Genomic DNA, 14,120 nt, shown 5'->3' with positions numbered 1-14,120 from the left:
CAGTTACCTTTTTTATATTCTTTACACAATACCGATCAAAAAGATTATATATTTTTCTAACCCACAGCTTCTTTCCCTTCAGCAAACATCTTTTTTTCATACCTACCATATTGTAACTGCATCCAGTTCTATGGCACTCTATAATACAGCTTACGTATCTCCTTTTCTTGCAAGTTGCAACTACTATTCTTTTCATTGGGAAATGAAACCTGTCTACTAATGCTTTTCATACAGTACTTGTACTTTCTCTCCCTGTAGTCACTCTTTTTTCATTCTTTCCTTTCCTTTATCTTTTCTCCAATGTCCTATTTTTCTGTCAACCCACTCTTGACTGTATTAAAACATGGTGTTGCCCAGGTCAAAAGTTTTCATATGTTTCCCTTACCGTTACATGTTTCTTTATACATTTCTCTAACTCTATTAACATGGCATATTAAGCAATCAAAATCAACTATGCTTTTATATTTATTCCTTTGGCCTATTTAAGTTTATACTTAAATTGTATATTCACAACAAACAGAGCTCTTTTATAGCAAATGTTCATGAGTCAGCATTTCTTTTCCTTTGGACCTCTGAATGGCTCCTTTATTTATTTATTTTTACTCACGTTGTCATTCCCACCTATCCATTCATGTGTCACATTAATTCACATCAAATATTTGTACATTTTATTATTTTGTTATGTTTGTTTTCATGATATGATTTTAATGTTTGTCATTTGGTTTGTGATTCATAAACGCTACACAAATAGAAATCTGCTGCTGCATTTATTCAAAATATTGCACAATTTTGCCTAAATTCACCTTTGGTTCTTCATTTATTTCAAATTACTCTATGTCTTCCTATCTTTAAATGCATCCAAAACAACCAGATGAGACTGATTCAAACTTTTAGAAGTAGATGTTAGCCTTTTCATATATAATTATATTTTACTTTCAGTTGCCTGCATTTAATTTATCAATACCAGTCTACAATATGACAGCCCATTTGGTCTAATACAGTGTTTCTCAACCTTGCAACTTGAAGATGTCTGGACTTCAACTCCCAGAATTCCCCAGCCAGCATTTGCTGGCTGGGGAATTCTGGGAGTTGAAGTCCAGACATCTTCAAGTTGCCAAGGTTGAGAAACACTGGTCTAATAGTTAAAATTTGGCCTAGAAACCAGAAGACTATGAGTTCTAACCCAGCCTTAGGCATGAAACTTATCCAGGTGGCTTGGATTAGTCACTTTCTTTCAATTCAACTCACTTTACAGAGTTGTTGTGGGGAAAATAAAAAAAGAACAATAAAAGTGAGAGATGAATGGATGGATGGGTGGATAGATGGACAGAGAGACAGAGAGACAGACAAACAGACAGAAAGACAGACAGACAGACAGATAGTGTCAGCCTCTGCTTTGCTGCTGCTTCGGCTGCCATTGAAACGGGGAGGGGGGGCATGGTATTTGGGAGGGGGATCATGATGTGCTGGAGGAAGATTCTAGACACTGACCTGACCATCTTACTCCGCATGTGGAGGAAGGGAGTTTCCCGCCAAGGTTAACTGTCCGGCATTCCATCCTGGTGATGTCTTTTGAAGTTATCTCCCACCTGACAGTTGGGTGCATTATACTTGGACTATGGACTGGGGTGCCAAGGGGAGGGGATTGAACTATACATGATATTCTTTGCTTTCACGCCTAATTAACCAGATTCAGCTTGGCTTTGCTACTGTTCGTTTATGATTAGTAAAAGTACACTTGATTTCAAACAAATGGAGTTGAGTGGTTTCTTTCCTGATTATTAAATGAAGTCGCAGCTGACAGATGATAAATAGATAATCTCCAACAATACTGCTATCTGCAGTCTCCCAGTTCGTAAATCCTTGCAGGGTACTGACAGATCCTTGGGACAAGGACAGTGACAATACAATATAATAATAAAACTACAGGTAGTCCTTGATTTGCAACAGTTCATTTGGTGACCATTCAAAATTACAACGGCACTGAAAAAAGTGGTCAATGTTCACACTTAGGGCCATTGAAGCATCCCCAATGTGATTTACATTCAGATGCTTGACAATTGATTCACATTTATGACAGTTGCAGTATCCCGGAGTCATGTGAACACCTTTTGTGATTTTCTAACAAGCAAAGCCAATGGGAAATCTAGATTCACTTAACAACGGTGCTGCTAATTTAACAACTGCAGTGATTCACTTAACAAATGTGGCATGAAAAGTCGTAAAATGGAACAAAAGTCATCTATCAAATGTTTCAGTTAGCAACATATAGTTTGGGCTCAAATTTTGGTCGTAATTTGAGGACTACCTATACAACATAATGTAGTGGCTTATATATTTTACATCTCCTTACTATACATCTCTTTTTACAGCACAGCAGAAGTATTTTGACGTCCGTTTAATATGTTTTGAGGTGCCACGAAGAATGTAGGTTTCCAAATGTGCTACAAGCACTAGTTATATGACATAGCAAATTCACCAGAATTTTTCCCAATCTGTAGAATTTAATATTTTCCCACTAAAGCTCCCTCTATTTAATTATACTTTCCTTGTGTGTGTGCTTGTCTATTCACTTTAGCCCATGTCCTAATTGTGCTACCCTTGATACATTGGCATTAAAAAAAAGGACAGCGTTTATAGGTAAAGCGATTATAGACAGCAGTTTCAGTTCCCACTCTATTATACTTAAATGTACTTGCCACTGATTGCCTGTAAGGATAATGTGCCAGCAATCAATGATCAAAATGAATAGATGTGAATAAGCCAGAGCTCATGGTAACTGCATTTATAAAGTATGAGATGCATATGATGTTGGTTTGAGAGAAAAATAACTTCTTCCCTATATATTTGGCCTTCCGCAAAGCCACCAAGTCCTCGCTGTTCCAGCAGGCTGGGGGTAGCTGAGAAGCATCTACTTCCATAGAAATTGTGAATGTTGGTTTTGTTTTTAATATGTTGTCTTTGTCTTGTTACCCCCTTTCCCTTGTCTTTTGTGAGCCGCCCGGAGTCCTCTGGGAGTGGGCGGCATACAAGACAAATAAATAAATAAATAAATAAATAAATAAATAAATAAATAAATAAATAAATAAATAAATAAATAAATAAATATTTATCTAACCAGTGTCTACATCTTTGTTGTTTCCCTTATATCATAATTACATTATAATTTCCATAAGAAAGGGACTAAACTTTTATACCTTTTAAATCATGGTGCACATAAATTGTGCTTAATTAATGCATACATATCTACATGAAAAAAAATTTTCTACAGGAGAAAGGCGTCCTTTATATACTGTATATTGGACCAATAGGCCCTGAAATAACACTGGAATGTAGTTTACTTTTAGGGAGCTTAAAAAGCTTCAGGCATAATATTTGAATAGTGGCTAAATGCACAAAATGTATACGTAAATACACCCCTAACATGTAACTCTATTCTGTTTTCTAAGGTAATTCAGATAAATTTATGTGAGGACTTGTTATGCTGAAATCATCCGAAACAACCCATTCAGTTCCTAATTCTGCAACTTTGTAGTCTGCATGCACAGAGTTGCTCTCAGTTAGATGGATTGATTACACAGAAAATTCTTCTAATACATAATGTATTTGTAATTCTAGTATAGGGTTACACAACAGGAAGACATTTTAACATTCTAAAGTCCCTCTGGATTAGCAGACCATCAACGTAGTAACATATGAGACAGTTACCTAACTCTGGATCAGGTATCCTCTTACCATTTGTTTAGCAGTTTTTCTAAGTTTCTTGGGAATACTCTCTCTGTAATGACAGCCTTGTGAGAATGTGAGAAATGGAAAAAGAACGTCTTGTCCATATAGACTGTAGAATGTTCTGACCCATAGAGTGGGTTAGAAGGAGAAAGAGACTCAGTAAAATGTATAGTAAAACATATGTGTGGAGACATTATAGCTATAGAATTGTTCAGACCAATGTATGAGTCTAAACTCAGTCAATACAGAACTGGAAAGAAGATGTTTCAGGTTAGAACAGAGGTGTTATCTGAATTAGCAACCGCTTTGTAAGCAAATATAGAATAAACTGAGTGGTAGTTCAATCAAATCCAGTAAGCCACACCTCAATCTGATCCACTCAACTAACCAGGTGGCAGCGGGATTCTTTCTTATTCTTAGTCATGATACTTCTGGACAGATATCACAAGAAACTTTCCTTAGTGGGAATGTGCCACCATCTCTTCATCCTTTTCAATGCACCATATTGGCTGAAAACTGAATTAAGAAGTGTCTCATCTTTTATGGGAAACCACAATGGATATGGATGGTTTCTTTTAACAACTACAAAACCTACTAGATTGGTACCTCCTCTTCTTAGAATTTCAAAACCAAAGAAACAAAAGCCTTGCATAACAAATAGATTGATGGGCTACATAAAACAGTCAGAAGAGTGAAAACTCTTCTGAGTGTGGGTAAAGAAAATAATTTCCATAAAAATGATTCTTAAGCAAAGAGTGTAGCTGCAGAGACACAAGGTTGACTAAAGTAAAAGTTCCTTCCAGCCTTTGATAATGTTTAATTTCCTAGTCGGTTTTGCTTTCATTCCTTGTTGTTCTCATTTATAGGGAAGCCATTTCACCCAAGATGCACAAGCGTACCTATTGATATTGTCTGCAATTCATCCTTTTATTTTAACTCTACGTTTATTATTTTGTAAATAACTCAATATGGTGATCATACATAATACTATTTCCTTCTCCTGTTTCCCCATAAACTGCTGAGGGGGGTTAGATTGAAAGAGAATGGCTGGGCCAAAATTACCCAACTGACTTTCATGCCAAATGAGGGACTAGAACTCACAGGCTCCTGGTTTCCACCCTGGTGCTTTAACCACTAAACCAAACTGGTTGTCTTCTTCTACTTGACAGTGGTTGGTAGTATTTATGATTCAAACACTAAAATTACTGTCCCAAAGGTGCTTTTTCAAAAGGCAACTGGACTCTCTAATTTTTCTTTGAAGACATTTCATTTCTCATCCAAAAAGCTCCTTAAGCTCTGATTGCAGCTGAAAAATTCAAAGATGTTACAGGATCTACCTGTGTTTCCATTTCTGTTCCCTGACCTTGATTACCACATATTATTTGGCCTTTTTGTTCCAATCCCTTTATTCTTTCCTTTGAAAATAGACTCAGAGCAGACATTAAAGGACAAACCACCCAAGAACTCAAGAATATATGTAGGATTTCATGGTTATTATTCGATGCTGTGATGATTTAATTAGCATGAAATTAATGCAGCATGAAACACTAAATGTGCACTGATATTTTGTTACCTAAACCTGGTTAAATTGGTAGTAAGAGTTCTGGTAATATTTATATTATTGATGTTTACACCCTTCTCTTGAACATGTCCATATAAATCAGTGGCTCTCAACCTGTGGGTTGGGACCCCTTTGGGGGTCGAATAACCCTTTCACAGGTGTTGCCTAAGGCCATCCGAAAAGACATATTTTTGAAAAAATACGGAAAACATAAAATAATTTTATGGTTGGAGGTCACCACAACATGAGGAACTATATTAAAGGGTCGCGGCATTAGGAAGGTTGAGAACCACTGCTATAGATGGATTTTAAATGGTGATTTATCTTAACAAGCACAATATGATATCCTGACTTTTGCATTGACAAAAGAAACCTGAGGTAGATAGGAATTGACTCTGGTACATTGTCTGTTCAGACTGGGGCTTTTCAAAAATATTTCTTCCATATAGAGGTGTATAATCATATAATGCAGATATTCGCAGCCATTAATTGCTGATGAATTATTTCAGGATAATTCTGTGCAAGAGAGTGAATATGCATTGATCTAGTTTTTCTGAATAAATCTGAAATTGACACTTGGCAGCTGATGCCAGGAGTTTATATACTGCTCATGTTCAAGCAATCCAGCAACTAGTCACTGGGTATCATACAGACACCAATTGATATAATTCCCCCCATTTGAATTATTTCAACATTAAAGAATGTCTACTGCCTCTATTAATTTGGGGAGAAACATCTGTTACATTATTTATTTACTTATTTTATTAGGTTTAGACACTCTCAAACTCCAAGCTGACTTTGAGGGGGACACTTAAATGCCAATGTTCAAAAAAACTATTTTATTTTATTGTTTTGCTATATTGTTTATTATGAGCCATACTGGCACAGTGGTTAGAATGCAGTAGTACAGGCTACTTCTGCTGACTGCCAGGTCACAGCAGTTTGGCAGTTCAATTCTCACCAGCTCAAGGTTGACTCAGCCATCCATCCTTCTGAAGTCAGTAAAATGTTGACCCAGATTGTTGGGGGCAATATTTTGATTCTATAAACCCTTTAGAGAAGGCTGTAAAATACTATGAAGCGGTATATAAATGCTATTGTTTAGTGCTATTATGGTTGGCAGTTCTTTAGGCATTTCTATGCACCTACTTCCCAAGGACCCTGAAAAAGGCAGATGTTGTTAACAATGTTAAAGAAATTGTCACAAGGTGCAGGTTATTTCATGTAAAGCTGCCCTCTGAAATTGATTAATGGTGATTTTCTCAACACAGAAAGTATTCAAGCATTAAATGGACCTTTTGTTATTTATATTATTTTATTTATAACCTATTATTATTATGTTTGGATAATCTACAGTTAGAATCAATCTAAGACTGGTGAAATTGTAATAGTTAAATCATAACCAAGAACCTAAGAATGATCAAGATAGCATCTAAGAATATAGGCAACTACAAATGCAGGATTTTCTTTTTGGAAAAATTATCATTACATACCAAATATATTAACACATCGCAAGCTAGGTGTCATGGCATGTAATATTTGGTCATTATAATTGGAGCAGGCTAAGTTTGTAGAATGGAAGACTTTATCCAAGTTTTTGAAGAAAATATCAGCTAACGTCAACAAACAGAAAAAATAAAACAAAAGTAGAAAATCCTGATATTATGGTTCTAAAACTAGCACTTTCTAGCTGTGTTGGAACTGCAGCTTCTGAAATTACAAGCCTAAATCTAAAAACTATGGGAATTTCAGTACAGACTACCATATATTGGCAGTGCCAAGGTGGAAGATATTCTTCTATAATATAAGCACCATCCAGGAAAAATAAACCTTTTGAAATGGCATTGGTGTTGTCTTATGAAAAGACATTTAATGTCATATTGAACTTTACATTTGAAATCACTAGGATTTAAAGTGCCCAACTTTGGATATATTATATCTGTTTTCCTAAGGATGAATTATTCTTGTGTTATCAATATTTTGTTTACATGTAGCTATAGGAAACAGTTATTTGCTGGTGCTAAATCTGCTAATTAACCAATTAACTTTCTAATCTGAGAATTCTCAAATGGTTTTATGTGGAGTCAAAATAACAGGTGTAACTGGGGAAGATACATAGATTTTCATAAACATTGAGTCTGAACATCTGCTTCAGTGAAAAATTCATCTCATTTAGGAAGAAAATAGGGTATAAATCACCCGATAACTGTCAGAAATGTCCTCAAAGTATTGTCTAAGCATGTTCCAAACTAAAGTTAATGGGACTTGCATCTGCACACACTTCTGAAAATTAAGGGGTGTGATTGTTCTGAACATTAAATACTTTAATGTTTTGTACAATTTCAGTTGCTGCTAATCATAAATTTGCAGATCACACATAGATTTTCTGACAGAATTGCAATGCATGCAGTGGTGCTTTTCTGCTTCGTATACTTGCAGTTCTTATAAAGGCATATTTTCTTTTAAAGGTGCCAGATGTGATGTTAATTTCCCCATTCAGTATAAAGACATTCTGATTTAAACATTAGGTGAAAATAGCAAGTGTATGCTATAGATCAGTGTTTTTCAACCTTGGCGACTTTAAGTCCTGTGGACTTAAACTCCCAGAATCCCCCAGCCAGCATAGCTGGCTGGGGAATTCTGGGAGTTGAAGTCCACAGGACTTAAAGTCGCCAAGGTTGAAAAACACTGCTATAGATTATCCTAGAGATTGGAAAGAATCTTTACCAGGCTACTTCCCTTCATAGGACAATCCACAAGAATGTTAATACTACCTAGTGATAATTGTATCAGTCGTGATGGGAGTGGAAACAATAATTAAAAAATTACAAATAATTAAAAAGCAACATACCATACAGGTAAAAGGTATGTGGGAATGGCTTTGGGAGACTACACAAGGAGATGCTGACTAGAGAGCATTCACATAATAGGGAGCATAGCCACAGCTACATAGTGGGTGGAGCAAGAGTGTCATGAGGGCCCCCCTACCCAATTTCTTGGGCTGTAAACATCATGCCGGAAGAATTGTAGTTTCAGATTTCCAAGATTCTGTTAATGTAGCTTTACAATAAAGTAGAATTAGCTTATCTGGCCTTGAGTTCTGTCTGATCTACCTGATAAGGCTGACAGTCTGTTTCAACATGTTTGAGCTACAGTTGTTGTTGCACCTGAACTTACTGTTCCCGAATATAAATAACTGATACAACGATTGGCACTGCTTCCACATAGATTTCAGTCAGTTAATTTGTTGTAGTGGTCAGGAACAAAGTACTTCCTTGTTTCTTTAAAAATATAACTTTTACACCGGTGATGGAACTCCTCGTGTTGGATTACAAATGCCTTCATTACTCAGCCTTCATCACTCAGTTTGAATTTGGTTGTGGAAGCCGAAAACATTGAAAGAACAAAGATTCTCCATTCCTGATTCAATTTCACAGTGGAAAATCTTTAGTTGGAGCATTCTGATTCCATGGAAGAATCATTATTAGCTCAGTGGTGCTAGTAGCCCATGTCATTCCTTCACTTAGGACTGAAGATGATTTGTTAAAAATTAGTTTCCAGTAGGTCAACTTCATGGCTTCCAGCCTCATTTCCAATTTATATGTTACAGTGCACCAATAGATACTTAGAGAAATGTACACATTGGCTCTATTGATCAACGTTTAGTATAAATTCAGAATCAGGAGATTCAGAAGAATCGGGAGAAATTCCAGTTGTTAAGCTTTTCAGAAAACGAGACTCTTGAATTAATGGATATTTTAAAAAATTCACAGGGTTGTTGTTATTACAAAATAGAAATCAGAACAAGTATTAAGTATGTTGGTTGCTTTGATTTATTTATAAAAAATAGCCGATAACCTGGTGTTGCCGGTATTTATTTATAGGGAGGAATTGTCCGGACCAAAAGTAATTTCTACTGTTGAATTTTTCCCCTTACCAGAGGGAGCCCCCTCGTGGAGCACTGTGAAGAAAATCCAGTGCGCTGCATAGTAGAAACCATTTTACAGCAGAACAGTAGAAGTCATTTTAAGGCACAACAGGCTCTATATTAACAGAACACAGAACAAACTCTGAGATGTTTTAGGAGTGTCTTACGCCCACAGTATTTGTTTCTGGAGAGTAAGTCATTTGTGTACCAAGTTTGGTTGAAATTGCTCAAGGCATTCCAGAATTCTGCTGGAACACACACACACACACACACACACACACACACGCACACACACAGAGAGAGACACAGACACCCCACACACATACACACAGAGAGCCATATGTAGATAGATAGATTAGATAGATAAATGGATGGATAGATGGATGGATGGATGGATTAAAACCTAAAAATAGTTATAAGCAGTATATTGGTTGAACTAGTTTCACAAAAACAGAATCAAATGTACAGATGATTATAGCAACATTATGGTAACGTTATATGTTTTAGCCAAGAAAGCATTAGTATAGGAAATTTTGCAAACTGTTTTGATTATTTAGCCAAATAGAAAGATGTACTACAGAATTAAAATGTGATATATCACATTGTTTTTGTAATTTGTAATTACAAAAAAAATTACAAACAAATTACAAAAAATCATAATATATAATAAAACATCTGCAAGCAAACAACCAAGTTCAGAAAAAGGCATGACAAATATATTTTGGAGCAAATAACTAATTTGTTTGGTTCTTTAAACACAACATATAATTTGAATGTCATACCGACAAGGTACCAACAATTGTTCAGTATTGGTAGAAGCAGAACATTTCGGGGTCTTGATGGGAATCTGAATATTTATCATGATTCAGATGATAGATGTCAGATATCTTGGAATATTACATTAATTTAGAAGTTAAGTCTGGATTACTTCTATTAATTATGCTTGCTGATGCATAAAGAACATGTCCAAAAAGGACATACGCTTTTTTTTTTTGGAATATCTTCATGTTTCTTGGCAGATGTAGAATATCAAAAAGATTTAATATTTGCTTTTACTGTAGACATGCATAGCATAGCATTCCCTATGTTTTTCATTGAATGTTACTGCTTAAAAAAATCCATGAATTTGTGTCAATGAAAACGCTACTACATATACCATATTTTTCGGACTATAAGATGCACCGGTGTATAAGATGCACCAAGATTTCGAAGAGGTAAGAAAAAAGTTTTTGTCTTTCCCGGCCCCCAGGAGCACTGTGCAGGCTTCAACGGGCTGGGGGAAGGCAAAAATGCCCCTGTTTTTGAAGAAAACAGGCCATTTTTCAGTTTTTGCCTTTCCCCAGCCCTGCTGAAGCCTGCATAGTGCTGCTGGAGGCTGGGGAAAGACAAACGCCTTAGTTTTTGTGAAAAATGGCCTGTTTTTTGCAAAAATGGGGTGCAGGTCTGGGGCTTCAGGAGGTCAAAAATGGCTGTATTTGGTGTATAAGACCCACCAACATTTCCAAGCTCTTTTAGGAGAGAGAAGGGTGCGTCTTATACTCAGAAAAATACAGGTATATTATATTTGCCAACTAATAGTTTCTTTTTTTGTATTAATAGCCTCATTAGATTTTATTAGCCATGGTGGTTAGAACGCAGTACTGCAGGGCTAACTCACTGCTCACTCCAGGAGTTTGATTCTGAGCGGCTCAAGGTTGACTCAACCTTTCACCCTTCCTAGGTTGGTAAAATGAGGACCCAGACTGTTGGGGACAACATGCTGACTCTGTAAACCCCTTAGAGAAGGCTCCAAAGCACTTTGAAGCTATATAAACCAAGTGCTATTGCTATTGCTATTACTTGCACCTATAGAGGTGGTCCTCCATTTTGTCCATTAATTCTATTTTCATGCTGAGTTTTCTCACCTTGATTCCTTTTTAAGTTTCCCTACTGCAAAAAAGATTTATTTGGACAATATACAAGTATTCACTCAGTGTACACAAAACATGCGCATGTCTTTCCTGAAGTTAAAGCAATAGTGCCTGATATTAATATATAATATTAAAAATACAGGTAGCCCTCAAATTATAACATTTTCAATTTTAATTTTAATTAATTTTAATTTTAATTTTAATTAATTTTAATTTTAATTTTAATTTTAATTTTAATTTTAATTTTAATTTTAATTTTAATTTTAATTTTAATTATTATTATTTTAATTTTAATTTTAATTTTAATTATTATTATTTTAATTTTAATTATTTTAATTTTAATTTTAATTTTAAATGACCATCCAAAGTTACAACAGCACTGAAAAAGTGACTTGTGATCATTTTTCACACTTAAAACCGTTGCAGCATTGCTCCGTGTCACATTATTTACATTTGGATTCTTGGCAACTGGTTCGTATTTATGATGGTTGTAGTTTCACAGAGTCACGTGATCACCTTTTGCAACCTACTGACAAGCAACATCAATGGGGAAGCCCAATTCATTTAACAACTGTTACTAATTGAATAACTGCAGTTATTCAATTGCACTTACCTTAATGTGGCATGTAAAGTTGTAAAATAGGGAAAACATTACTTAACAAATTTCTCACTTAGAAACATGAATTTTGGGCTCAATTGTCACCATAAGTCAAGGACTACCTGTAAAGAGATCAAAATAGATCTTGTTTCTTGATTAATGCAAATGGAAAAGACCAGCATGATGGACTTACTTTCTATTATTTTTTGAAGCTTTGCTTCTTGAGAAACTTACGTATCCTTGTGACTGAGGACAAAGTGGCAAAGTGACAAAAATCTGAGTCTCAGATGAAGCTCAACTCCCCTGTTTCATCCTTAACTGGAGGCAGCATGTTAGACTGCTAGCAATATTAGAATATACCAAGATAAATCTATGTTTTGACATGCAGCAGCTCAGAATCTTGGTAACTGCTTATTGCAGGCAGCATAGTTTAAGGCATTTTGCATAACATTTGCTTCCTAGAAACAAATAGGCATATAATTACTCTGTAATCGTATAGTAATTAGTGTCTACCATGCCTATATTGCATAATTATATGCCCTGCAAATTATATGGAAATTATGCTTGGATTTAGTTTGCATTTCTGCACACACTGTTGTAGACAAAATAAAAACTTGGGATTTAATGTATAATTATGACTGTAGTGATGTTAAAATCTAGTAGGATGCTACAACTATCTTTTACCAATTACGGTTTTTTGGGTATTTTTACTTTTGCTGAGATTTAGAGATTGGTCTTCAAAAATCTGTGACTAAATCAAATAATTCCTGAAGTTGTGGCCTGAGCATTGCAACTACTATTATAGTTGCCCTAAAACAGCAAGGTATATTACATTTGGTGTATAAACAGTGGTATATAAATGTGAAAGCAAATAAAAAAAATAAACAAACAAATGAATGAACTATGTCTTTATATATTTCCTTTCAAAAGCTGCCTCATATTTTCTGCAATAATCATGAGTTTCTTGAGTTAAGTTTCAACTTGCTGCAATAATCTTTTCATCTACTTTTTTATGCAGCGGAGCCTGTCATTTCAAAAGGGAACAACTGTCTGGATGCTGCAAAAGCCTGTAACCTGAATGATATCTGCAAGAAATATCGATCGGCGTACATAACACCCTGTACCTACAGTGTGTCTAATGAAATCTGCAACAAGCGGAAGTGTCACAAGGCCCTAAGGCAGTTTTTTGACAAAGTTCCCCCCAAACATAGTTATGGAATGCTCTTCTGTTCCTGCCGAGATATTGCGTGTACAGAAAGAAGACGACAGACTATTGTCCCTGCGTGTTCTTATGAGGACAGGGAGAAACCAAACTGCCTGAATTTGCAAGAGACTTGCAAGACGAATTACATCTGCAGGTAAGATAACGCATGACACTTGGGTGATTAATGACGTGGTGCAAGGAACTGCTGAAATTGCCAGAGTTAGGAAACAGTATTTTCATCAGGGAACGGGGCAATCAGGAAAGAAAACTTGTATTCTCTAACAGAATAATATAAACATCTAGTTACACTTGCATATCGCTTGCATATCTATTATCCTGGAAAGTGTGTGTGTGTGTGTGTGTGTGTGTTGTGTTGTGTTGTGTGCGTGCGCTCGCGTGCGTGCGTGCGTATGTGTTGGTATGCATACACAAATGTATCTCTAGCAAGAAAGAAAATGAAATAGTCTAACATTTCTAAACAATTCTACAATTCTAACCGTTCTTGGCAGCTAAATCAACAACTTTTAATTAAGAAATATTTGATGAGATTAAAAACTAATAATAAAGTAGTTGGTATAACTATAATTAGTTTTCCTAAACAAATTGTGATTAGTTCACAGCTTGGCGTGGGTTCTGATATTTAAATGAAGAAGAGGGAAGGTATTAAATAGACTAAAATGTTAAAAAAAGACAATTTCCAAGAGATGATACACATGACACAACTTACACATATGTAACAAAAAAAATCAAAGAAATCTTGGTATTAATAGATGAAAACCTATTTAAAAAACAAGTGATGGGATCTGTCCAACTGCAGATCATCCAAAAAGATACAATCTTCTTTTAAACCCAGATTGAAATTATAAATGCAAAATTCCATTTCCTATGTAATTTTTATGTTGCAGTATGCAGATTTTTTAGGTTTATTTATTCATTCAATTTTTCCCTCAGTTTGGATGGTTCACCAAAACATCAACAAGTTAGAACATAAATAAGCATGACATCTGTGTTGTTGTTGTTGTTTTTGAAAAAAAACTACTTTGGGGACATTTGTAATTTGGGAATTCAATTACATAGAATTAAGTTGAAGCATTAAATAAATATGATAAATAATTTTTTGTGATTTTTTTTTAATCTTCTAATAAAGAGGCCATTTCCTCATTAGTGATTTATGCTGCCAAGCACTCACC

At 35.3% G+C, this 14,120-nt stretch overlaps 1 protein-coding gene across 1 annotated transcript in view; it reads left to right on the top strand.

Annotated features, from left to right (window-relative positions):
* Nucleotides 1-14,120, top strand: part of GFRA1 (GDNF family receptor alpha 1) — a 255,798-nt gene that overhangs the window by 150,362 nt on the left and 91,316 nt on the right. The window contains exon 4 of the mRNA XM_014053008.2: nucleotides 12,745-13,084. Within this exon, the coding sequence (XP_013908483.2) occupies nucleotides 12,745-13,084 (340 nt within the window). The remainder of the gene's footprint in view (nucleotides 1-12,744; nucleotides 13,085-14,120) is intronic.

The sequence above is a fragment of the Thamnophis sirtalis genome, unplaced genomic scaffold (genome assembly GCF_051295495.1).
Source record: "Thamnophis sirtalis isolate CommonGarterSnake01/CBP01778 unplaced genomic scaffold, rThaSir2_p1.2 scaffold_11, whole genome shotgun sequence".
In the NCBI taxonomy this organism is placed as follows: Eukaryota; Metazoa; Chordata; class Lepidosauria; order Squamata; family Natricidae; genus Thamnophis; species Thamnophis sirtalis.
Note: the sequence above shows the minus strand (reverse complement) of the source record. Positions and strands in the feature narration are given on the sequence as shown.